The 26,408-nt window shown below is 46.4% G+C and overlaps 2 protein-coding genes across 11 annotated transcripts in view; both read right to left on the bottom strand.

Annotated features, from left to right (window-relative positions):
- The window catches only part of SYNRG (synergin gamma), a 37,407-nt gene extending 20,668 nt beyond the window's left edge, over positions 1-16,739 (bottom strand). For 2 of the 10 annotated variants that reach the window (XM_030230906.2, XM_030230907.2), the window contains exons 1-12: positions 16,651-16,739; positions 13,132-13,172; positions 11,714-11,832; positions 10,368-10,498; positions 9,984-10,089; positions 9,617-9,728; positions 5,780-5,857; positions 4,863-5,059; positions 3,957-4,241; positions 3,080-3,207; positions 999-1,117; positions 741-803 (exon numbers count right to left, since the gene is read on the bottom strand). In XM_030230906.2, the coding sequence (XP_030086766.2) occupies positions 741-803; positions 999-1,117; positions 3,080-3,207; positions 3,957-4,241; positions 4,863-5,059; positions 5,780-5,857; positions 9,617-9,728; positions 9,984-10,089; positions 10,368-10,498; positions 11,714-11,832; positions 13,132-13,172; positions 16,651-16,721 (1,450 nt within the window). In that variant the 5' untranslated portion in view covers positions 16,722-16,739. Of the gene's footprint in view, positions 1-740; positions 804-998; positions 1,118-3,079; positions 3,208-3,956; positions 4,242-4,862; positions 5,060-5,779; positions 5,858-7,271; positions 7,500-8,203; positions 8,495-9,616; positions 9,729-9,983; positions 10,090-10,367; positions 10,499-11,713; positions 11,833-13,131; positions 13,173-14,307; positions 14,591-16,650 lie in introns of those variants that run through there. The other 8 variants (XM_030230901.2, XM_050981622.1, XM_050981623.1 and 5 more) reach the window with 8 other exon arrangements.
- A 1,147-nt stretch (positions 16,740-17,886) lies between these two features.
- On the bottom strand, positions 17,887-23,861 carry DDX52 (DExD-box helicase 52). The gene is made up of 15 exons (XM_009094832.3): positions 23,736-23,861; positions 23,382-23,598; positions 22,941-23,071; positions 22,569-22,754; positions 22,191-22,334; positions 21,305-21,416; positions 20,988-21,060; positions 20,710-20,913; positions 20,252-20,342; positions 19,945-20,067; positions 19,567-19,717; positions 19,251-19,326; positions 19,010-19,081; positions 18,812-18,904; positions 17,887-18,549 (listed from the first exon to the last, which is right to left on the bottom strand). The coding sequence occupies exons 1-15, from the start codon at positions 23,820-23,822 to the stop codon at positions 18,462-18,464; spliced, it is 1,848 nt and encodes a 615-aa protein (XP_009093080.2). The 5' UTR covers positions 23,823-23,861; the 3' UTR covers positions 17,887-18,461.
- Positions 23,862-26,408: the final 2,547 nt, after the last annotated feature.

Raw genomic sequence — 26,408 nt, 5'->3', positions numbered from 1 at the left:
AATAAATAGATTTTTTTCTGTTTTAGAAACACACCACTAGCATTTAATTATTAAGCTACCACAGTGTCACACTCTAAATCAGTTTAACCAAGATTTAAAAGAATACCCTTAGCAATGGCAGTAAAGGACCACAACTACACCTGACCTTTTATTCCGTTCTCCCTCCCCTTCAAACCAATTCATGGCTCAGCAACAATATAAATATTCCTGAACTTGCTACTCATTGATCAAAACTGCAACAGCACAGCAAACTAAACTTACTGAAGAATTGCAAACTTTTCCATTAGAAATGTAAGCTGGTGAAAGGGTTAAGAGTGGTCAGACCTTGACAGCAGGCAAATACAGCAACTTTCTATATTTTAGAACATGTACAGAAAGAGATCAAATGTTATTTCATTTTACTGCAAGCATTTAATCCTGAAGAGGTTCCAAGCACGAGAAGCTCACAAAACACCACAGGGACTTCATAAATGAATGACTCCTTACTTAAAACAAATTCCAACCACATGATTATTTCAAAATAAAGCTCAGGAGCACCCAGAAGAGACGCCAACCTTCCAGAAATACCATCAGCACATTGTTCCAGCAGGATATCGCCCTGCTCTTTCAAGATACTTCCTACCAAGTTTTTCAGAGAAGCAGCAGCAGCATTATTTTAGAATTGCAGAGATGGAAATTCTGCAGCTCAAAGAGAAATGCTACAGATGATAATGAAAGCCCAATAAAGCCCCAGTGCTTACCCAAGTATTTGCTTTCTGCTGGTTGCTCTAATTCCCGGAAAGCGCTGTACTTGTCCCCTCCATCTAGAGAAGAGGAGAAAAGAAATACATTGACACAGAGAAATGATGAATTCATGCAGCAAAATGATGAATTCATACAGCAAACGTTATATTAATTGCTCTGATTTTTTAAAGATGAATATCTTATCAATGCCAAGAAGAAGATATATGAAATTGTACAATAAATTGCTCATAGTGGTTGTGGATTTGTCCTTTTACCTCCAAAAGCAGCTGCACTCTCAGAAGGCTTCTCAGCTGCCATTCCTTTAAACACAGCATATTTGTCAGCTGCTGAAAGTGGCTTAGTACCTGGGAGTGGCATTAGTAAAGAAGGAACACTAAAAACAAAAGAGATAAAAGCAAAGTTCCTTAATTTATCCGTAAGAAATCTGCATTTCCATGTTTATTTAAAAGAGGTTCTTATTATGCCTTCACAAGTTGGTTCCTAAACCTAAGCTTATGCCTTAATGAGTGTTTAATCCAGCCCCTGATGTAAGTGACCTCAGCTGGGTAAATTCCCACTTTATCTCACCTAATCATATTCCTTTGGTTCAAAGTCAACTTGCACCATTCTTGATTTTAATTTCTATCAAAACCATGAACAAAACACTCCAGAACTTTATACCAAGGAATTCGTAGCCCAGGAGAGAGCAAGCACACAGACACACCCCAGGAATCACTCCTGCTTAATGAAAATTCCCCCTGATAGAACCAGATACAGTGAAGAGTTAAAACTGCACAAGATTTTAACAGCTCCATTCTTTCAGCTTATCTAATTCTGATTATATCTCATTACATATTGTAAAATTAAGATAATAAAGTGGGATCACTGTTCAAAGGAAGGAAAACAATAACTCTGAATTTCTGTCAGTGCCAATCACCGAGTTTAGGCAGGTATCTAGTCAGCAAAATAAGGATTAGTGCACAGTTACACAAGCAAGTCTTTTTGCATAAACACACTCTATTTTATCCAGTAAAACTGCCACAACAACCTAACACCTTGTTAGCAAAGGCTGGAAGATTTAGGAGAGAGCTTTGCTTGCCCTCCACACAAGCCCCGTTATCAGACCTTGGCAGCTCCACACAACAACGTCCTTTACATATGAATGATGCATTCTACCTCAGCTTGTGTCATTCACATTGGAAACCTGAATGAATTTCTATTGCATGGAGCAAGAATCTTTCCAGAGCCATTTAAATCTCCTTATCATCAGCCTACAAGCAACACACAAACCAAGCACTTGCACACATGTGCTGATGCTGGTCTGTGCTGCTTGCAGGCAGACAGTGCAACGGCAAAAAAATAGAGCTTATGGTAATATAATTAAATTTCCCATCCCTGCAAAGCAGGCTATTAGATATGCAATCTTGGCAAATGGAATGGTTAATCAGCTGTACTCCACAGATGGCTTTTTTTAAAATAAAGCTCCATAAGCAATTAGATTATAGCTCATTGTAACATTTTGTTCAAAACCGAACGCTTTCACAACTGAATAAAGAGAACTGCTGCAGTGAAAAAGAAACACCATTTTCTGAAATATTTCTTCATGATCCTCTACTTCCCATTGTGCAATTAACAAACAGTTTTCTGTCAAAACTTTCAGTAACAGATTAGCTTCAGCTGCAAAACGACACCTAACACAAGATATACTTAAATCAGCATCTTCAGACCCATGTGGCATTCACTGACACCCCTGGGAGTGTCCAAGGCCAGGCTGGACAGGGCTTGGAGCAATTTGGTCTAATGGAAGGTGTCTCTGGCCCATGGCAGGGGGTGAAACCGGTTAGCTTTAATGTCCTTTCCAAACCAAAACATTCCGGACTTATATTTAAAATTACATAAAATAGAAAATTCTGTTTCTTACACAGAAGCCATTTGCCATAGCATAAGAAAACAACTGGGTTGAGCATCCCCCTTAGATGTCACTGCTGAGGAAGCACCTGGTAATCAGGGCTCACATGGAATTCAGAGCTCTGTTTGCCACTAAGAACAGCCAGGTCCTACCCAGAAAATGTGTCTGTCTACAATTAGACACCTGGGAGGTGCATAAAGAGGAAAGAAGGCTGAAATTTTGTAGTCTTTGTAGACCTTGAAAGGTCGATTGTAAATATCAAAGGGAGGAAACATGTTTATTTATTTTGTTATACAAAACCTGCCTGATCAGGAGATTACATCTTGTCTCCCAAAGCAAAAGCCATGATTGCTGGAGTCTGAATGATGTTTCAATTGAGATTTATAAACAGGTATCAAAAGTTCAGGCACTGGCCAGAGAAATGACAGAAACACCAAGACCTGGTACCTGCTCGGGTGCTGTGAGCTGGCTGCTTTGGCTGCCTCCCCCTGGAAATCAGTGAAGGAGTCATCCAGGGAGCCAGACTTTGAGGCATCCTGAAACTCCTGGAAGTCATCATCTTCTGGTTTTACTACCTGAGTTACAAACAACACATGAATTGCTATGCTGCTGGCTCTTCAAGCTGTCACACAGCAAGAAAGCAGCTTGGAGCAGTGTGATTAAGAGGGAAAAAAAAGAAGGAAAAGAACCTTTCAACACCAGCATCACCAGCATTTCCACTTTGTCTGCACCTCACCCTACTCAAACACACACAGGATTACAGGGAGCAAAAGTGAACAACAGCTCATTATTTCACAATAAATGTCTTATTGATCGTAGTCATGTCATCTTTTAATACAGGACAAATATTAATAATTTAAATCAACGAATAATTTAAAATTAATAGCACCACAAAAAATATTTTCTTAAGGATGAAGCACGTCTGCAAACAGAAAATTTATCCCCCACATGATTTACCTTTGTAAACTGAAGGTTTCCAGTGTTCTCAGCTGCTCCTGAAACTCCTATTTTACCTGCTATTACAGTCTGCTGTGCAGTTTAACCTAAAATTCCATTTTATGTGCATTACAAAATCCTAACTACAATTAAAATCCTCTCTGGAATACAGAACACTTTTGTACCTCTTCTAATGCCACCAGAAAGAACTGCAAAAATAAAAGAACGCCCTTAGTGGCACTTCACATTTTCAGACGTCACATGCTGGATTTCAGCTCTGGGTCTTTTGTGCCATTTACTTAAAACCTGTTCTCACCATGTCGGTTTGGAAGTGGCAGGCTAATCTCCCTTGCAGGGAAGGGGGTTTTGCAGGCAGGGAGGAGCTCACCTGGCCGGGCGGGTAGGAGGGCAGGAAGGCTCCGGAAGGCTGTGCGGGAGCTCCTCCCGCTGGAGCCTGGGCTGGAGCCGGGGCCGGGGCCGGGGCAGGGCCGGGGATGCTCATGCCCATCACGGAGGGCCCGATGCCCAGCCCCACGGAGGCCGGGGGAGCCGCGGGCAGCAGCGGGGGCTGGCTCACCCCGCCGGGCATTGGCACCGGGAAGCCGGACAGGGTGGGGACGGGCGCGGCTGGGAACTGGTTCAGCACGTCAGGGCTCACGGCAGGGATCCCTCTCTGCAGAGACAACAAGCACAGTTATTACAGGTGCAGTGCTGAACAAAGGGTGCAGTGTGCTCTCAGCTCCAGTCTGCAGCTCCTTGGGCTGAAGCCAACAACGAGCAGGGCACTGGTTAAGCTCCCAGTAAAGCTCCCACATCCAAAGATGCCATCAAGGTCCATGTAAGGGAATTATATTCAACACAGAATTAATGAGGTAGGAAAAGGCCTCCAAGGCCATTCAGTTAATCCTGCGACCCACCATGTCACCCTGCCCAGAGCAATGTCCTTCCTTGGACACCTCCACCACCTCCCTGGGCAGCCCCTTCCAGTGCTTAGTAACAATAACCCTTTCCATGAATAAATTCTTCCTCATGTTCCAGCTGAAACTCTCCTGGCACAGCATGAGGCCATGTATTCTTGTCCTGTCACTTGTTGCATTTGATATTAAATATATATATACACATGTGTTTTGTACCTATATCTAAGAACTTCAGTTGACACTAAAGAGGAACTGACATGCATGCGATGAAATTGCTAAGATGATAACCCCACTGAAGTCACAAGGGCAGCTTCTCCTCTGGAGCTGAAGAGAAGCAGTGTTTTCCAGGAGGTGTGCAGTGCCAGGAGGGAGCCTACCTGGGTCACTGCTATCATGGCCAGCACACAGTAGAGCTCCTCCTTGGTGAGCTTCCCGGGCGTGGTGCGGTTGGCCAAGGCCCAGATCTGCCCCAGCGTCTCCCTGGGCAGCCCCGAGGACATCAGGATGGGGTAGAGCTTGGCTGTGTCAATCCCAGCAGGAGTCAGAGTGGTTTCTAAGATCTTCTTATACAGCTCTGTTGTGAGGGAGGCAGTGTTAGACAGTGACAACTGCACTTATCAAACATTATTGCTTTTTTATGTTGTCTCAAGCTCATGATATCAAATCAGAGCACTCAGTGTAAGGTAAGGCAAGGCAAGAGCATTCTGGCACTGTATTGTATCACCATGTTTCATCTAAATGTGTTATTGGATGGTCTTTACAGACAAGTTTAACTTAAGCTGAGAAATATTTTATATCAAATACACTTAGTGCTGCATTTAAAACCACATTTCTTTAATGAAATTGCAGGATAACCCATATAAAAAGATAGTTCTAAGAGCCTCATGCACTTAAACCTCAGTGTAATCAATATTTACTACAGCAATTCATTTCCTATTCACTGTGTTATTTACACACAGAAGACAAATAGCCTTCTGTGAAATGAGCCTGTCTAATTACAAGACATGCCAAAAACCAGAATACCCATGAAGGCAGCATTATCAGCAATGCATCCTCTGCTGGGATAAGCTGCTGCCATAAATGTTTAATCTGGAATTTGTTAACATGCTCGAATAAAACCCCTGTTTTCAAATATCTTCAAATGCAGATAAGACACCATAAATATGTAACACATCAAAGATCCAGGAATCTTTTGATGAGGGAATGAAGCTTTGATCAATAAATGGCCATACAAGCACAGGTACATTCACACCTTGCACTGCCCACCTGGCCAAATGCCCACTGGTTGCTTTACCTGGGACCAAGCTGTCGTTGTAAATCCAGGGAGGCATAATTTGCTGGATGGGGTCCTGGGGAGGGAACACTCCAACTCCTAAAGGTATTCCATTCAGTAAGAAAAACAGGTGTATTAGGACACAGAGCACAATGATCTGAAGAGACTACACCGCAGCTGGTCAGCATCATTCAGCATTTCAGGCAAAGATTTCAGATAGGAATCACTGTGCTCAGAGGAAAAACAGATACTGCAGGAATATGAAATAATAACTAGAATGATGTGGCAGTAATAGATTATAGTTATATGTAATGAAATAAGGAGCTCCTCACGTGCCTCCCTCCTAAAGTCCAGATGTACAGAACCTGAAGTCTCCCTGTCTTCAAGTTTCACAGCAGTTCTGTCAGAACAAATTCAGCTTCCCATCAGCTCCCTGCTATGAGGGCTATTTGTGGAATAAATAAATCCATACCTACCATAAACCCCACAATGTTCCCCCAGAACATCCTCCCCTGGGAAATGCACCAACAGCCCAGGGACTGAACCTCATATAACCTGTATCCACTGCTCCCAGTCTGCAGCTCCAGGGGACACCACAGCCACCTTCACTCCTGCAGGCTTTTGTAACATCATCTGCCACACTTCACTCCCCAAAAATCGGGTATTTCCTTCTCCACTATGGGGACTCTTCCCCTCAGTCTCCCTCAGCAGATTTTATGCTCAACTTGGATGGAGCTCTGACCAAAATCAGCATCATTTCAGATTTCATTGTCTTTCTCAGTACCCTTGCATCTCCTCATCTTCCACATGGATTCCCTCTTGACTGCAATCTAATTTCTAATTATCCCACAACTCCAAGCACATTCTAATACAAGCAATTCCTTCCATTTCACCAACCAAGTAAAATAAATTTGCCACTTCCTCAGATCTTGTTTTAATTTTCAGTTTTAACCCCTCTTCCATACTCAGTCAACAGTTTTAACAAAATCCAAATTGGATCAAATCCCTGTTTAAAGTTTTCCTCTAGACCATCTTTTGAATATTCAGGTAGTTTTACACATAATGTGTATGAGCAGCAAATACTTGAGAAGCAAGTATTAACTAGCTAAGAGTTTTAACCTGTCAAGATTTTATCCCCTCAAGGTTAAAAGATTAAAACCCACCATGGCATTGACCATCTTTAGTGGTAAGTTTCCCTAAGCAGTTTTTTTTTAAATATCTTCAGACAGCACAACTTCTTTCTCCCCAAAACAGGACAGAATATTTTAAAACAGCGAACCTGATCGAACAAACATGTTAAAGGTGATTACAACAATAAACTCACATGGAGAAAGTTCAGAGCAAAATCATGGCAGTTACACTTTGAGCAAGGAGCAGGAGGCACTGACATATTATTCAAGCAGGCGTTCAGAGCAAAATTACGCAGGGTTGGCCTTGGAATTAGTGAAGAGAGCGTTAGCACCAAGCAGCATCTCATTAGACTGAAATTCTGTCAAACGTTTTGATTGCTCACCACACTCTTCAACTGCTCTGTTTTGTTCTGAAGCCTTGTGCACCTCTGCAGCAGCAGTGGGACCACTTTCATGTCCACCTACAACATCCCAGTCACTGCTGGTGAGACTGGGATGGGCTTGGCTTGCAGCTGAGGCTTTGTGCCCAACTTCAGACGTTTTAAGTTTGGTTTGCTCTTGTTCAGATTCATCTGAGCCATTAGCTAAGGCTTTCTCCTCCAAGGAAGAGCCTGAATAAACAGCAGGAGGAATTATTTATACTTTGTTATGAACTGCCCAGACTGCACTGCCACACTTTTGGTACCACTGATGAGTTAGAGATGATCAGCCCCAGCTCAGACCAACAGCACCACCCTCTCTGGACACTTTCAGAGCCTAGTTCTGCCCTTTACTTACCACAAACACAACAAACTCAACAAGCAAAAAGCAAGTAAGAGGAGGAAGACACAAAACTACTTCCTGTGTTAGGATTATTGTTGCATAATCATCCAAGCATCAGGAGCAGAAGTGCCCAGTATCTACTTACATCTCCAAAATTCATGTTCATCTCACCAACATCCCTTCAGCTTCCAAGGGAGGAAGCACACAAGTGCTCCACAGCAGCATAATCATTATTTCATATACCACCATCTCAACTGTGTCTTTTTCTACCCCAGAGATTTAGGATGATGCTAAAACACAAGATTTAATTCACCTAAGATCAGGCATGTGTATATTTAGCAGTATTTGGATCCACACATGACTTGCTCTTACAGGCAGTTCTAAGGGAAGCAAGAAGGGGACTTAAATAATCTTTTTCCATGGATCAGCAGGTTTCTGCTTAATTGCCTAAATTATTTTTTCCAGCCAGACTGAAAAAAAAACCCCAACAAATTAAGCAAAGACTTTGTGTAGCTCAGAGGGTGACATGTAAAAGAAGACACTTTAGAGTTACCTGTTTTATGGGTATTGGATGGAGATGCAGAGGTAGGAAAATAAGGAACCTGCCCAGTTGTACCATGCGGGGTGGATAGCACTGGAGCCTGGGCTGGAGGGACAGGTTGGAGCACAGCCCTCTCTGAAAGCAGCTGCCCAGCCTCAGTGGCAGGATGGAAAGGCTGAGAGGTGGATTGAGGCACCAGTTTGGGGGTTTCAACAGGCCCTTGTATAAAGTCACTAAATTCTTCATCATCGAGAAAAGCAGAATGGGAAACAGATACAGCACAATGGGATGGTGTGGGATGATCTGCAAATGGAATGAACACACAAGGCAAAGTGATGAGGAACAGGGGTCACGGGTGGGAATGTGGGAAAAGTGGCAAACACTGGGAACACACAGCACACGGGCAAGGAGGAGCAGCGTGGAGTCGGTGTGCTGACACGTGAAGGGTGTCACTGGCACAAGGTAAAACTGAGCAGCCCCTTCCAACCACGCATCTTCTCTCCCAGGATTTTAGGATGTGAACACTGAAACCTGGTTCTTAACACTGGCTGTGAAAGTATTCTGTCCCTCTTAAGCAGACAGGGTTAAAAGAAATCCAGAGGTAATATTTCAAACTGGACATAATGGGGTCTGTCAGGGGGACATTCTCCCTCAAAGGAATGTTTTATCCACGGAAACTCAGCAATGTATCAGAAAGTACAAAAGGAATGTCTGCTGATGTAGACAATTTTCTGCTTGATCCCTTCCAGTGTTACCCATTTCAACAGAACTGGTGAAGGACAGGCAAAGCTACAGACAGAGGGAAGTTGTCAGAGACCACCTGTAACTGCAAACTTACCAAGCAAACTGACCCACAGCAAACACACCAATTTTATATAGGAAAAAGCTGGCCTAGGTAAGCTTTGTTTCAGGCTAGACAGTAAAAAATCTACACTACAGACCATAAGAAGTCTCAAGTGGCAATTGTTGCCATATAATTACTGAGAACAGAGGCTTGGTTTGACCATGCCCAACAACACATCAGCCAGCTGTGACACTCCACTCAAGCCTTTATATATGGTTTTGATCATTCTTAGCACTTAAATACCACTACTCATCTTCAAAAGCACTCTGCAAAACATTAATTAATGCTTTGACTAGAAAAGAACAAACGCTTTATCAATTTCCTTGATGTTTCACATTTAGCACAGCACATGAGGCTTTCTGTTAAAGACTTCAAGTCTTTTAATAAAGGCTGGTATCTAATATTTCACCCTCATACCCTGACCTAGCAAACAGTTGCCACAATGACACTTGATTTTACAAAACTGTTAATCCACTCATTTTGTATGACCAAATAAAAATACTTGTTGGAATTAGTCTCCCTGCTGAGGATTTAAATGCTGGAGTTTTATCTTCATTTGGAAAAGGAGGAAAATTACAAACCTGGCTTTTTTGGATGTGTTGCTGGTGTTGGGTGCATTTTAGCATCTCTAGAAAAGCCATCTAAGTTCCCTTTAATGGCTTCCAAAGCATCATCTCTGCTTTTTTCACCTGTCTGAAAGAGCACAGAAAAAGTTTTGAAGAATTGACAGAACAGCTCAGTTTTCCTCCAATACCCACACTTCTTCAGTACCAGAATTAGCAATACCTGCTGCTGGCAGAGTGTGTAAAGAACTGACTCTTCCAGAGGTTTTTCAAGCCATAATCTGGCATCTCATGCAATTCCCACTGATTGCTTGTTGAAAAGAAACCCTCCCATTAAAAACTATTTAAAAAAAAAACTGAAGAAAGAAACATTGTCAGGCCATACCTTGGGTTTCACACTGCTCAGTAGTCTCAGCTTTTGTTTCTGCTCTTCAAACTGCCGTCGTTTTCTTTCTTCCTCTAAGAACTTCTGCTGGTGTTCAAACCTCTTCCTAAAGGAGAATGATTTTAAAAAAATTATATTTATCTATAGATATTTTTATGAGACTTGTCACTTCAGGTTTTGCTTGATTTCTCCATTTCTACTGTCTCAAATTCAGATGGTCTGGTGCACACACTCCTGCTTCTCCTCAGACCTGGACAAGCACCACAAACTTCAGAGGCAACGGAATGTGCAGCAATATTCTAGAGCCCCAAACAGTGCTGCTCCAGAGAAAGCACATCTCCCCCTGACAGAAGGACTGCCCAAGAGCAGTGCAGGGTCACTTACTGCTGCTCCTCTGCAAACTGCTTCTGCATGTCGGGGCTGTACTGCGGGCCGGCCGGGCGCATTCCCAGGAAGGAGGCCTGTCCCATGTAGGGCATTCCAGCTGCTGGCATCGGCCCCAGGGCCATGCCACCCTGCAACCAAACACAGCACACAGCTCCAGGGCACTGGTTTTCTGCTCCAGTGTATTTTTTTCCCCCTGTAGAAAAAGCCAGAGCACTGGCAGTGCCAGCACGGTGGAGCCTGTAGAATGCGGTGCCAGGGAGTGCTGGAGGAGCAGTGCCCTCAGTAGATGGCACTCTTCCTCTCCACAAGCACTCAGACTCACAGCTTTTGGGAAAACTGGCAAAAATCAGCTCTTCAAATCCAACCTGCCCCAAGAGCAGCAAGGCTACAGCCATCCTACACCGTTCAGTATGGGTTTCCTTGGGATTTCTGGTTCCTATTCTAAGGGATTTCATAGTATTTTTATATTCCCTCCTACCAACCACAGATGCTGGAAAACATGGTCTAGGCATTTCCCAGACAATATATAACAGCCAAGAGGAACCTTGTCTGAATAAACTGTATCAGAAGCATTTGCTGAGAAATACATTCTGGGACATTCAGAGCAGCAAAGCTGTCTAATATAGAAGGAGCCAGAAAATAATTTACTTCTCTTACCACTCATTTTGCATTTGGTCTCAGAACACGTAGGAAGAGAACAAAAGTTGTTTATTATTTTTAGACCAGCTCTCATAAAAACATCTTCCTACTATAAATTTTGCCAGAATAACATAATAAATTGCAGCTGGGGGAGGGAAGGGAGTGCAAGGACATGGCAAAACAATAAATTCCATTTGTGACACAGCAATTTGGTTAGAAAGTCATGCAAAAACATTGAATTTCAGCAAAGTGCAACTCTGTACATTAACACATATGGTGCTACATAGAAAACAATAGATTATAAAAGAGAGAAAATATAAAATTACTGCTCATATTTCATTCTTATTCCTCAATTAGCAAGGGCAGCACTAAAGACAAAGTTACCTTAAGGAAAAAGAAAAATGATAGTGACAGGACAGAGGGAATGGTCTTAACCTGAAGGAGGGCAGGCTTAGACTGGATATTAGAGAGAAATTCTTCCCTGTGAGAGTGGTGAGGCCCTGGCACAGGGTGCCCAGAGAGGCTGTGGACTCCCCATCCCTGGAAGTGTCCAAGGCCAGGCTGGATGGAGCTTGGAGCAGCCTGGGCTGGTGAAAGGTGTCCCTGCCCATGGCAGGGGTGGAACTGGATGACCTTTAATGTCCCTTTCAACCCAAACCAGTCTGGGGCTCTGCAGTTTCAGCCCACATTTCCCTGCCACACACCTGCATGGCCATGGGTCCAGGAGGCATCTGAGAGCCATAATTCATTCCCATCATCCCTGGCATGTTGGTCTGCATGACAGGAACCATTGGAAACCCTTGCTGCTGCATAGGAATCATCCCTGCAATGAAACATTAAACAAGCCAAGTGCCAAGTTAATGTTAAAAGCTTTTTTTTCTTTCCCTTTCCTACCCTTGCCTCCGCCATTTAATTGATCTTTTTTGTTTACCAAACCAGCAAAGGAAAGTAAAAAACTCTGAGTTGTGCTGGACTGTTTAAAAATAAAAATAACATTTGCTACACTGCAGGCAGCCCCAGAATCTCCTTAGTTTAAACACTGGTCAGTCTACAGAGAAAAATATTACAGGGCTTTTCAGTAACTAAGCTGATGAATTATCCCACCATCCTAAAGATTCCCTGTGGGTTTCTTCCCATATGATTTTTAGAAGGGTCATTTCCAATTAAAAAGATTTAATTAACCAGGGTGACTGGTGCTGGTAATTCCCATTTCTCTTGAAACCAGCAGCTTCTGAAAAGAAATCTTGGGAAATAAAGTCAACCTTTCACAAAGCAACTTCACACTCTGACCTGGCTGGATAATTTGCCTGTAGGTTAATTAGCACACTTTAGGTTAATTAGCCCACTACACGTGTTAGAATGGTAACAATACTTGTCAGTAAAAGCTAAACGTGCACAAAATTGGGCAAATCAAGCTGGAATGTGTTAATTCACTGCATAAAGCAAGTGTGTTATGTTTCAGTATCTTCCTGCCTCACATTTGGCTGTCTTGGGAGACAAACACTAACATGCACTTGTTACCAGCACACCATGAGATAATTATGCAAAAACACTCCAGGAGGCCATGACACAGGCAGGAATAATCCATGAATCAGTCCCTGGGATTTTAATAAAAAACTCTCCATTTTCCCCATAAATTCTCTGCATATTTTCCACTAATTAAACAAACAGCACTGCATCAGGAATGAGAACAAAGGCAATTTAAGGCTGAGGCTCTCCCATTGTATTAATGCTTTCCACACAGGTTGTGACTCTTGTCCCGGGGTCTTGATGTGCTTTGTAAATATTTACCAGGTCTTGCAACACCCACACAGTATGGGTATACACAGCTGGGAGATGAAGCAGAGAGAGGTGAAATACCACACTCAAAATAACACCAGAATCCAAAAGGCCAGTTCAGGTTAAAATGGGAGATGTAGTTTTCCTGGACTTTTAATCCACATTCTGGTGACACAGGAGGTTTCCCAACAGAGGAGTGAGAGGGCTGAATTCAAGGGCAAAAACCAGCCATGGAGTTCAATTAATAATCACACCTCTGAACATCACTGCAGACCTGGTTTAGGTCTAATTTCCATAAACAAAGTCAAGAATTTTGTGCTCAAAATGTGAAGCTGATACATACCTTGAGGGGGGCCCAAACCGCCTGCGACGGGAAACATGAAGCTGCAGGAGGAAAACAAGAGTACATGAAATTCTGTCACTTCAGTGCAAAAGGAAAATCCACCTTGACTTCCACGTCAGGACCACCACCAGGAGCCTCCCACCTTCTAGCACTTGCAGCTGCTCCTGCAAGTCCCACAGAACCCAGCCCATCCAAGGGAAAACGCTATCCCTCAGCGGGATCCCAAAGCACCCCGGCAGTGCAGAGCCAGCAGAGATCTGATCCTCCCAGCAGCCCTGACACGGCTTTGACTCATCCACATCACCCACAAGAGACTTTCAGCACCCACACAGCTTGGGAACAGGTCAGTTTGGTGTGTGGGCTAAGCACGGAATGAATAAACATCTCCTCTTGGAAGTATCTGACTCAGCAGGACCACCAGAGAACACTTCTCAGCTGCTTAGGAACAGCTTTTCTGAAGAAAAATAAACTATCCACAAAACCCCATCACTTTTTGCCCCCTTTAGAAACATCACAAAATAATGGAGTTTCTATTTTCTCCATTATATAATTACAACAAAAAAAGAACCTTGGAGAAAACATTCATTCACATATCGAGGGTCAAGTGCACCTAAAGGAAGAACCATTAAAACTTCAACTAAAATCCTAATGGAAATTGCTAGCCCTCGCTCTCAAACAGCTGCCAAACAGCAAAAAGGGATCTAGTTTAAAATTCTCATTTGCAAGCAACTTGCAGAAACCCACGTCAGCAGCAATTTCCCAAACAAGAACCTCACTCAGTGTCCCAGGCAGTTATTACATCAAAGTGCTGTGGAAGTGAAACACACTTATAGATATTCAATGTTCAGTTTCAAGCGTGGATGTAAAAGAAACTGACGAAGAGTACAAGAGAAAATGCCATCAGAAATGGCTGCAGGAAGTCCTGAAAGCCAACCTGGTTTATAAATATAAAAGAGCCGTGTAATATGAGCACTAAGATAAAATAAGGCATTTAAATTATGCATTTATCCAGGAGCAAATTGCACCTCCCCACTGTACAGACAGCGGGTCACACGGTCACCAAGACAACCCATTTGCTTTTCACTTCATCCTCTACTCAGGATCTTCATCATCCTGAAGCTTCTTCTTCAGCCCTGAGCACTGTGTGCCGATTTCTCCTTCACAACTGTCACACACCTGTGCTTCCCAGTGGTCCAATCTTGCCATCCTCCACCCCCACCATGTGGGGTTCTCCCTCTGAAGAACTCTGCAGACTCACACAGCTCAGCCCCAAACATGTGCAGGGCTTGGTTCTCACCACAGCCAAAGTCTGTTTAACTCAACTCAGTCATTTTAATCCACTCCTTGGCATACACTATCAACATGAAAACAAACAGAATGATGAAATATTAAATGTAATTTCTGAAGATCTCCTAAGCATGCAGAAGTGTTCTAAGCTTCATGCTTCCCTTCTTGTTGGGGAACCTGATCAACAAGAATTCTCCAAACCAGCAAATGCAATGTAAACTGAACAAGCGTCGGGAGGTACCACTGCTTGTTGGGAGCAAGTAAAGGCCGAACTATTAAATATTTATCCCTTTCTACAGAGCTCCTGGTTTATTTATAAGTCTCTGCTGAAAAAAAAAATAAAAAGAAACAATCAAGCAAAAACCCTCAACTGATTAGAGGCCACTGGAAGAGGAGCTAGTCCAAAGCAAGCCCTGGCAGCACAGCCCCGTCCGTGCCGCTCAGATCCACCACGGATTCACTCCAGGATTCAGTGTGCAACTGCCAGCACCAGCCACGCTGGCACGGCCACAAACCACTCCACCAATGGGGATTTATGACTGAACTGCTTTTTTGGATGTGCAGAATTGCCCAGAGCAATCAGTGAAAGCAGCTGGTTCTCGTGGCTGAGGGAGCCAGCGAAGGGACGGTGCTGTGTGAGAGCGCCTTGGCTACGCTGCACAAACACAATGAAGGGAACAAAGTGATCACCCTGCAACAGACCTCTTAAAGCAATATTAGAAATCTGTACATTCCTAATAAACGGAGATTTTAAATATGGAGCTTAAAAAACCCACCAAGAAGCCCCAAACCAACCAAGCAACAGCTTCAGCCAATACGCAGGAGCGTGGGGAGCAGCAACTCCTTTTGTGAATGGAGATTTCACTGAAACATCTCCAAACCACACAGAGCATTTTCCCATCTACAAGTGGATTTTTAAACCCTTAATTCCCAAGCAGTACAACTCCATCGATGCAACAGACTGTGAGCGTATTTCTGAATGGCAGAAATGCACAAAAATTGAAGTGAAATCTGGCAAAGAGCCCACACAGACACAGGACAGAACTTTTCCTCTACCTCCAGACTTTGTCCTCAAAGAAACCAAAATACTATCAATGGGCAAAGGTGATTTGTAAATCCTTTTATTTCTCAGAACCTTTATTTCTGAAACTGACAACAATGACAACACTCCCAATAACACTGACAAAACCATGGGATTCAGATACCCAAGACATTCAATGAGCTTAATTGTCAAATGCAAAATTTCCTCATCCTCCCTGGAAGTAGGACAGGAGATAAATAGCAGACAAGAACCTACATTGAAAAAAACGCATTATGAGAGTCTTCAAAGGTAGTGAAATCCCGTTTTCCAACCCTTCCAGAAACACAGCAACATCTCTCTAACACTGGCTTTTTTTTTTTTTTTCTCCTGACAGGATTCCTCAGTCCTCCCTGTGGCCAAGGTGCCCTTTGTGAGAAGGAGGGAAAAAGGGAAGTCCCCAGGGAGGCTGGGTCTCAGGAGGCCACAGACAGACAGAAAGACAGACAGACCTGCCCAGCAGTGACAGAACATTTACTGTGGTGGCACCAAGCAGGGCTGGCAGAACCCCCAAATCCTTCCCACCCCAACATCTGAGATGGCAGCTGCAGAGCCTGACAGCAAGTGAGGCACAACTGCCCGAGCCTGGACACACCAGGGAAAATCAGCTGGGCCCCCAAAATGTGAATAAATCTCAGCAAAATGCAGAGCTACCGTGGCTGCATTCCCAACAACACACCTGGGACCTCGCCACCCCATCCATGACCCCACATCCTGCCTGGGCCCCTGATGTTCCCTCCGGGATCACAGGTACTACACCTGAGACCCACACAGCCCACCCAAGACCCCACAAAGCTCACCTGACAACCCACGAACCCCACCTGGGACCCCCACCCACGATCCCACGAACCTCACCTGAGACCCCCCCGTACGACACCTGCGAGCCCCACATCGCACCCAGGATGTGCCACACCTGAGACCCTACACATCCAGCCTGGGACCCCCACACGCCCGTCAGAAACCCCGCACAGCCCGGCCGGGCCCTGACCCCCCTGCCATGACATCCCACCCGCACTCCCAGCCGCCACCCCAGCCCTCTCATCGCCCCCATCTCCGCCCCTCCCCGCGTCCCCTTCATTCCCCATCATCGCCCTCCCCTCTTTGTCCGCTCCCTCTCCGCAGCCCCTCGCCCGCTGCCCCCGGTCACCACCGACCTGGCGGCCCCGGCCGCTCCGCCGCCCGCCCCGCCGGCGCCCCCCGCGCCGGGCCCGGGCCGCAGCGCCATCTTCGCGCTCGGCCCCGCCGTCTGTCAGCGGAGCGGCGGCGGCGGCTTCCGGGGCCGGCCCGGGCAGGCACCGCCTCCGGCCGCGCCGCTCCCCCGTTCTACGGCCCCTCGGTGCCTCCGGTCCACAGCCCCAGAGAATCACAGGTCCTCGTTTCCGCCGTTCCACAGAGCCACAGAGCCACGGCCCCTCGGCTCCGCCGTTCTACAGAGCCACCGCCGCACAGAGCCACGGCCCCTCGGTTCTTCCGTTCCACAGTGGCACGGCCCCTCTGTTCTTCCGTTCCACAGAGCCGCGGCCCCTCGGTTCTTCCGTTCCACAGCCCCACAGATGAAGAGCACCATAGCTCCTCCGTGTCGCAGCCACACAGAACCGCAGCCCCACATCCCCTCGGTCCCACAGCCCCACGATGCCGCGGCTGCCCGCTTCCACAGCCCCAGAGCCCCTCGGTTCCACAGCCCCACGATGCCGCAGCTGCCCGCTTCCACAGCCCCAGAGCCCCTCGGTTCCACAGCCCCACGATGCCGCAGCTGCCCGCTTCCACAGCCCCAGAGCCCCTCGGTTCCACAGCCCCACAGCCCAGCTCCATTCCTCCCTCCCACAGCCCTTCGATTCCCCTGCTCCACCGCCTCAAAGCCCTGCGGGTTCTCGGTTCCTCAGCCCCACGACCCCGGGGTAGCCTCAGGACGGCCTGGATGGGGACGAGTGGCCCCGGCTGCCCCTGAGGAACGCCGGTTTCCAGCATCCAAACCACCGCTTTTCTGTAAAAAGGAAAATAAAGTGCTGCCTTTGCGCCCGACCTCCCGCAGGGGTCACCTGGGGACATGCGACAAGAGCCTGAAAGTGACAAGACAAGGGGCAATGGATTCACAGGGGCAGAGGGAGGGTGAGATGGGATATTGGGAATAAACTCCTCCCTGAGGGTGCTGAGGCCCTGCCACAGGCTGCTGCGGCTGCCCCATCCAAACTAGATTAAACCAAGACAATCCTGCCCAGACATTCTTCCTGAAAGGATTGGAGTTGCAAAGAAGCCATTCCTGCCTGACTGGAATTCTGGTGGGCTGAGAACACGCTGGGCAGATGAAGAGAGGGAAAATGTACAGAGCTGGGCCTTTTTTGCCTGCAGACTTGTTCCACCAAGGCTGCACAAACACACAGGTCTCCAAATTAGCATTTTATGACCTTGTTTATTCTAGTTTCAGGCTCAGTTATAAAACCATACAAAATTATTGGCATATATCAGTTTATTTCAAAATAATTTTATAGAAGAAAAACAGTAGAGCAGGCTTTACTTTCACATACAAGTGGGTTTGTTTTGGCTTTTTGGAAGGTTCCAGGGAAGTCTCTGACAGTTGCATTTATCAAACCTGATGGTAAACATTCTGGTTTTTGTCACTGAATCTCCTGGAAGTGTCTAAAAAATGTATTAGGGGCGATCTTAACACAGATAGTATTTTCAAGGAGCAGTACAAAACTGTGTGAAAGTAACACAAACTGATGCTGGTTTCGAACTACTCTCAGAAATACACAGCATTCACTGCACGAGCACATGCTCCAGCTCCTATAAGAAGCATCCAGGAATTCTCTTCTGGCATTGCAGTAGAGACTTTCTAGCATGTAAACCTCCACCCTGACCCCAAAGGAAACATGAGAAATGTTCTTCTCCCTTCACCATCGCTGCCATCCTCATTCTTCTGTTCCAGCACAGACAGAGGTGTCAGCCCCAGCTCACCAGCCCGAATTCAGCTTTCTGCAACAGTCTGTAATTTACTGCCATTTTTGTCTTCTTTACCTTTCTTCTTTCCCTTAGGATTTTCCTTTGTAGTTTTCCTACAAGAAACACATTGGAGATCAAGACACCTGAACATAACCAGTGGCTTAAACTCAGGCTGCTGTCACCTGACACATGGCACCACACAAGGCAAAATGTCATTAATCCAAGTAGACAGATACTGACACTAAAACTTCATCACTAAAATCATTATGACTGGGTGGTTCATCCAAACAAGTTATCTGTTACTCTGCTTAAATGTTCTGGGCTGTTTCTGGATAAACAGCATCTCTTACCTCCTCTTCAGCAAAACCTACTTACATTTTTCTTTTGCCTTTTTTCAAGAAGCACTTTGGGGTGGTACAAATGGATTCTCTCGTCAAAGGTTTCTTAATGAATTTCTTCTTTTGTTTGCTGAGAACAACATTTAGTGAAGAAAGGTGAAATTACTAGGGTTTCTAGTTCAAGTCATTAAAAAGCACTGATTAACAGAGTGGTTAACTGCTGAAATGAACATACCTCTGCAGTTTGGGCAAATGTTTTATGTATTCTGGCACAGGACAGCCAGCCCGCTGGATAACGTTGGCAATACTGGAAAGGAGAGGAGGGAAGAGATCAACTCCAGTGCTTGGACAAGTGATAAATAATTTTTGTGGAAAACAGCAAACCAAACAAACTGGCTGGTTTGTTGTTGGTCTTTTGTTTTGTGGTGATTTCTTTTTAAAGCAAGAAATAAAGACGTTATTAATGCACGTATTACCTCCGTAATAAAGGTTTATCATCTTCTGTAAAGAAAGTGACTGCCTTCCCTCTGTGTCCTGCTCTGCCAGTACGACCTGCCAAGCACACATTTTGCAGAGTAGAGATTTTACTTTAGACATCTCCCTTTCAGCCCCAGCCTCCTGATGCATGTTCAGACCAAGAACATACCAAGCAGCCAACCCCAACATTGTTCCCAGTGAATGAAAGCACAGCTATGTCTGAAACATCTAAATAAGGTTCACAGAGTGCTGAGCATCTACATTAAAGACCTCAGAAATGAGGAAAAGAAAGGTGATTTCTGAGCCATGCCTCACCTATCCTGTGGATGTATTCCACTGCACTCGTTGGCAAATCATAATTGATGACCATGTTCACACCTTTGAAGTCCATCCCTCGAGCCAGTAATGCAGAGCAGATGAGCACCCAGATCTTCCCAGCTCTGAAACTCTGCACTACTTTGTCTCTCTAGGAAAAGAACAAATTAGATATTTGGAAGCAGTCCCAATAGCAAATTGAGAAAGGAGGTGAACTTGTTTCCTTGAAGTTGTCACGATGTTAAAGAATAAAACTAAACCTCTGAACCAAAAGCCTGCAGGAATTTGCTGCCACTGTTACCTGGAGTTACATTCCAACACTCCTGCTTTTACCTTTCTTTCTAAAGCTTTTCTTGAAAAGAAATAAAATCCTCCTACCTGTTGCTGAGTCTTGTCTGCATGGATGACATCCACATTGATGCCTTCATAAATAAGCTCATGGAAGAGCTCTTTAGCCCTCTCAATAGACTGTACAAAAACAAGGACTGGAGGAGCAAAACCCTGCAAAAGAGTAAGTTTATCTCAGGTTCCAAAGTCTTTCCTTGCAGAAACTGAGACACAGCAGATTCGGGCAATGGTTTAATGTGTGTCACAGAGAAATGTTTGACCTGGGAAATTGGGAGTCTCTGGCAGACCACAGGTCAGGTGAACAGGAAGAGGAACATGCTTAGTCTCTCCAAAATACCTTTTTAACAAGCTCTCTCATTGCTGTTAGTTTTCCTGTCTCAGATCCAACAAACAGCAGCTCTTGTTCTACTGTCTCTGCTGCAGAGTTTCTGAAACCAGAAATCCAACAGAAACACTTTAGTATTTTTTATATACATTAACAAAAACTTATATATTAATAAATATATGTACTATATATAACCCCCATGAAATTGTAACCTGGTGGATGGGAAATACTGCACAACAAAACCAGTGCACGCTCCAAAGATTGATGTTTATTTGATGATAAAGTAATTGGCAAAGGAAAATAACACTTTATTCAACACAAGAGAAGTATCTACGTGCCTACACAATTTTCTCTGGAGACAAACAACCTGCAGTGCTGACTAACAACAGCCACAAAACCAAGCAGGCTGATGATGCAGAAAAAACAATTTCCCATGAATTTTTTTAAAAAATGAAGCAGACAACACCTACCTTGCCCCAACAGACACCAGCACAAGGTTGTCCAGGTTGAGCTTACACCACTCCTCCACGTCGTGGGCAAAGGTAGCGCTGAACAGGGCCCTCCTGGCCAGGTGGGAGGTGCATGCCAGGAAGATTGTGCCCAGCTGGTCCCTGAATCCTGACTTGCCATCCTCAAACAGCTTGTCTGACTCATCCACCACCAGCCACTCCACGCTAGGAACAAGAGATTTGGTTTTCAGGAGAGTCACTTCTGAGTGGCAAAGCACACTGCAAACAGACTCTCCTACCTGCTCAAGTCTATTGCTGGAGGATCTTCTTTCAGCAGATAAATGAGTCTGTTGGGAGTAGTAACCAGTATATCTATTACAAGGTAAGAAGCAGAATGTCAAAAAAAGACACAAAATAAACCTAAACAACAGAGCCCTGAGAATCCCAGATCCAACCCAATCTGCCAGAGGTACAGTTTAGCAGAGGCCGTGTCCTCTCACTTCCCATTTCTTCCCTGCCACTTTTTAACCACCTCTTTAAAACCACACAGCCCAAAGAGAAAGGTCAGTGTCACTTTTATATTTTTCAGAAGTACTTCAGTCATTAGAACAGTTACCAAATTTCTTGGAAGACTTGGGCCCAAACTTCTTGGCTGCCTCAGCTGCCTTGTGGATCATGTGGATTCTGAAGCCTGTGCCCTCTGCCAGCTTCACCAGCTCCCGGTGGGTCTGGAAAGGCAGCAGAGATTGGATTTCCAAACTGAGCTGATGAGCTTTCCTAACCAAAAAACCTGCTGGCCATCGTGGAGTCATGGAATGCTTTGGGTTGGAAGGGACATTAAAGCTCATCCAGTTCCCCCTGCCATGGCAGGGACACCTTCCACTATCCCAGGGTGCTCCAAGCCCTGCCCAGCCTGGCCTTGGGCACTGCCAGGGATCCAGGACCAGCCACAGCTGCTCTGGGCAACCTAATCCTGAAGCTAGAGCTTCAAACCTCACCCCGATTTCAGAGTTAAGAGAAATCTCTCTGGTTTCCTTAGCAAAATAAAATGCAGCTCTTTTAACACACATTATTCACATCACTACCACATGTGGCTCCCTCTTTCACATGAATAAAAGCTGCCCAAAGGTGGCATTTTTATTTCATTTTAATAACACAGCTTTGTTATAAAGTTATCCCTTGAAATTCCAACTTTGGGACAAACAGATAAATCTCTCATAGCAATCTCAAGTAGGAAAGGAGGTTTTAAGAGCACCTGAGCATTGGGCAGTTTAAAATATGATCAAAGAATCTTGAGCCTCTAATCTAATCATTGAGATTAGACTGAGATAATAGATATGTACCTACTCCACAGAAGTCAAAAGACTTGAAAGAAACATTTAAATGAGCTTTTTCTGATATGTGAGGGCAATAAAGGAAAAAAATATTTACTAAGCAGCTATTTTGCTGATGCAGAGTGCAAACAGTGCAGCCCATCAGGGTGAGATTCCCTCAACACACACCTGGCTGGCAAGTTCTCGGGTGGGTGATATGATCAGAGCCCTGAATCCTTTGTTCCTGGGCTGTTTCAGATGTGTTAAGAGAGGGATACAAAATGCCAGTGTTTTCCCAGACCCTGTAGGAGCTGAAGCCAGAAGCTCCCGACCCTGTAAGGAAAAGAAACCAAACTTATATTTCAGCCAGGAAAATAAAGAGTACAAATTCCATTCCCACAAACATCAGTGCTGCAAACTGACCCAAAATACCTCAGGAAAGCACAGATGAGGAAAACTGAAAAAGCCAAGCTGTCAGTTAGGATGAAGCTGATGCAGCTTTGAAAGTGGCACAAGGCAGCCCCAGCCCCAGGTTCTGTAGGATCCCTGGAGCCCCAGAGAACTCACGTGCAGCATGACAGGGATTGCCTGCATCTGGATGGCTGTTGGGGCATGGAAGCCTGCAGCCTGGATGTTCTCCAGGATTTTAGGGTGGACTTTGTACTCCTCCTGAAGCTGCTCAAAGGTGGCAATGGGGTCAGGGAGATCTGTTCCCTGAATGCTGATCCTGTGCTGGTGCCTGAAGCGATTGACCTGCAAGGAAAAAGACAAACTCTTTCTTTTTAATTTACACCATAAACTCACCACGTGTGGATTCCACCCCTGGCTCTTTCCCCCACGCTCCTTCACCCTCCTCTAATGAGGAACCACCATAAATAAACCCCAATTTTGGATTGAATACCAGGCACCTCTTGTTGCACCATAATTCCCTGGTCCCACCTTTTCTCTCCTCAAGCGTTCAAGCTTCTCTGCAGTAGGCTTTTTTTCTTTTGCATCTTCAAATTTTGCTTCCAGAGAGGACATCCACTTTATTGCGTTGTTTTCTGACAGCTCTGGCATTGATACTGCTCCTGGAAGTTGCAAACAAATTGAAATTTCCTTTAGTAAAATACAGGCAGGCATTATTTGGAGACAAATAAAAAAAAAATCTCGGAACCTTTTCTCTCTCATTCTCAAGAACACTAATGAAGATTCCAGAAGGATGGCAACCACATCCCCAGCTCTCAGCACTGAATCTTAGCCCAGTTATGAGATCAGCTCTGAGCCAGACCAGCCAAGGAACCCAGAACTGGATGGTCTTTAAGGTCCCTTCCAACCCAAACCATTCTGGGATTCTCTGATGGTTCTGCCAGGGATCCACGTGTCTGTGTCTGCAGATACCTCGTGTCTTTTTCTTTTTTCTTTTCCCTTCACTGCTTTCTGCCGTTCTTTTCCTCTTTCCATCGTTTTTCCCTGCTCCATCTTTCTGCTGCTTCACCTCCTCTTCAGCCCCTGCGAGCCCCCTGCCCTCCTCGGCAGCTCCCTGAGGGGCTCCCTCCTTATTCCCGAAGAAGTCGAGGCTCTCCAGCGAGACGCTGCCGCGGTTCCCTTTAACCACCTGCGGGAGAACAGGAGGAGGGTGAGACGCCATGGCCGGGCCCCGTTTCTCAGCGCCGCGCCCGGGGGGGGACGGGGCTCCGGAGCCTGAACCGCGCACGGGCCGCTCCCCGAGCCCTCCCCTCGGTGTCCCCTCACCCCAAAGCGCCGCGCGTCGAGCCCGAAGCGCCGCACGTCAAAGCGAGCCCCGGCGCCCAAGCGGCGGAACAGCTCGTGGGTCTCCATGCTGCCGCGCTCCCAGCAGCCCCCGCGCCGCCGCCGGAAGCGGGAGCACTTCCGGCCGAGCGCCGCTGCCATGGCAACGGGCCGCGGGCGGCATGGCGGCTCGTTACCATGGCAACGGCGCGGGCAGGCTTCGCTAGGCCGCGGCGACATGGGAGCGCTGTCGCGACAGCACGGGAGTGACAAGGGAGAATTCCTTCCCCCTGTGCGCTGCCGGTGCCTCCGTGTGGCCCCGTCTGGCTCCGCCTGGAGCCTAGCACGGAGCAGAGGAGGGTGCGGGTGCTGCCCCATGCACAACCACTCCTTCTAATTCTTGATTTGGGCTCATAAAATCCCGCCTCGCAAGGTGTCCGAAAAAAGAAATGCTTGAGGCCGTGGCAGGAGCAACCTGGCAACTGGCTGAGCTCCTCAGGGCACTCAAGAAAGTTTGCCCAGATTAAGATCAGAATTTATTTAATTAATGTATTTATTCATTATGATAAGCTGTGAGATCCAATAGTGCAGGTAACTCTAGTAATCTATATCAGATCAAAGAATACAGATTTTTTTTTCCTGGTTGTTCATGAAGGAAAACAAACAGAATTTTAATTAGCAGCAACAGAAATTATTTAATGCAGTAAAAGTCTCGAGGGCTAAAGGTTTATGTTGCTGAAATCCAAGAGCTCTAAGACATACAGTCCATGGCTGTTCCTCCTGTAACATTCGCTGCTTTAATAACAAACTTTGAGATGAAAAATTGGGTAAGCCTGACCCTCCCCTCCGTCCTTCTCTGCCTGATTTATAGCACTTTTTCTTTGCCAGACTTTTAACTTCCCAGCACATGGGTGGAAGCAGACCCTGGGGCCGGGGTGCAGAGCCCCACAGCGGTGACATTTCCCTTTCTTGTGTCCCCAGCAGTGCATTTACAGTGAATAAAGACCCAGCTCTGCATCCTGGGTGCAGTTCCCAGGCTGAGGCTCCTGCTCTCTGCTGGTTGCTGCGGGAGGATGGGGAAGAATGTGGAGACATTTGTGTAACAAAGAACCATAAATCATCTCCAGTATCCATCACTCACCAAGGGATGCTGCTGGCAGATCCAAGAGTGAGGAAACGGAATATTCTCCCCATGGGTCAGCTGGGAAATCCCTCTGTGTCAGGGTGAGGAGTTCCCAGGGCAGAGAGCCCTGTGCCAGGAGCGAGGGACCGTGGAACATCCTGAGCTGGACCCACAGGGACCATCCAGACACCCCAACAATGCCACCCTGTGCACCCCGGGGAGCACTGTCCCAGAGCTCCTGGAGCTCTGGCTGCCATTCCCTGGGGAGCCTCTTCCTGTTCTGTTTAGGGAGAATGTTTTACAGAAAGAGTGACAAAGTTCTGGAATGTTCTGCCCGGGGAGGTGGTGCAATCCCCATCCCTGGAGGTGTCCAACAAAGCCTGGATGTGGCACTGGGTGCCAGGGTTTGGCTGAGCTGTTGGGGCTGGACTCAGTGGTCTTTAAGGTCTCTTCCAACCCAGTGATTCTGTGATTCTGTGAACCCTGACCACCCTCTGAGGCTCCTGTGGCTCTCATCACTCTCCTGCTCTGAGCACGGTGCCTAAAGCCTTGCAGACAAGGGCCTCCCTCGGGTGCCAGCAGCAGAAACCCCACAAGGCACAGGACACCTGCCTTTGTTCCCTGTCCCTGACCCAAATCTGCGAGGGAGAGCACAGAGCCTGCTCACAGGGGGTTCCCACTCCAGCTGCACCATGGCAGAGAGGAAACATCCTCCTGTGCCAGGCCAAGGGGCAGCCACGGGGGCCAAGAGCCTCCCTGAGCCCCCTGGCCTGCCTGGCTGTGACACCAGGGCTGGGGACAGCCATGGCAGGGCAGCAAAGCGCTGCCTGCTCCGCTGGAGCTGCTGGCAGCATGCCCATGGGATGTGGGCAGAGCCCCTGGTGTCACTGCTGTCCTTGCAGGAGCACAGCAAGGATACAGGTACAGGTGGGTGGGGAAGGGCCAGGTGCCCTCCTGTCCCTGACACAGCCCCACCCCTCCAGGGCTCAGGGATCTGGGCTGGTGCAGGGCAGCCCCAGGCACAGAGCTGAAATAAAAACCCATCAGATGGCAAAGCAGCCCAGGTGAGTGCATTTATCCCACTACGTGCACAGCCAGGTCCGAATCCCTGCAGCTGTGGGCTCCTGCAGAAATCCAGCCAGGCTCACATCTGTTGGCCTTGTAAAAAGAGGTAAAAATATTTCAATTTTCAATATTTCAATTTTCAATATTTCAATTTTCAATATTTCAATTTTCAAATATTCTCTGTGCCAGAGAAGAACATGAAATGATGAGGACCCAGCTGCTGGTGTACCTCTTCCCTGTCATACACAAGTGACCCTGGACAGACCACTTAGGCACAAGCCCTTGTGCTCTGTGGAGGAGAGTCACAGAATCAGACACCTGTGTGTCCATCTGTCCCTCAGGGGTGTGTCAGGGCTGCAGGACAGCGTGCCCCCCACGCCCTGCCCGTGCTCCATCACCCTCCCTGCATGCCCATGAGAGTCAATTAGCCGGGCTGAGCACACTGCTGACCTCTGGCCCCTGCTGTGTCCCCCATCCATTAACAGGCC

Source organism: Serinus canaria, chromosome 19, assembly GCF_022539315.1.
Source record: "Serinus canaria isolate serCan28SL12 chromosome 19, serCan2020, whole genome shotgun sequence".
Classification (NCBI taxonomy): Eukaryota; Metazoa; Chordata; class Aves; order Passeriformes; family Fringillidae; genus Serinus; species Serinus canaria.
This window is presented reverse-complemented; position numbering and strand designations above follow the sequence as displayed.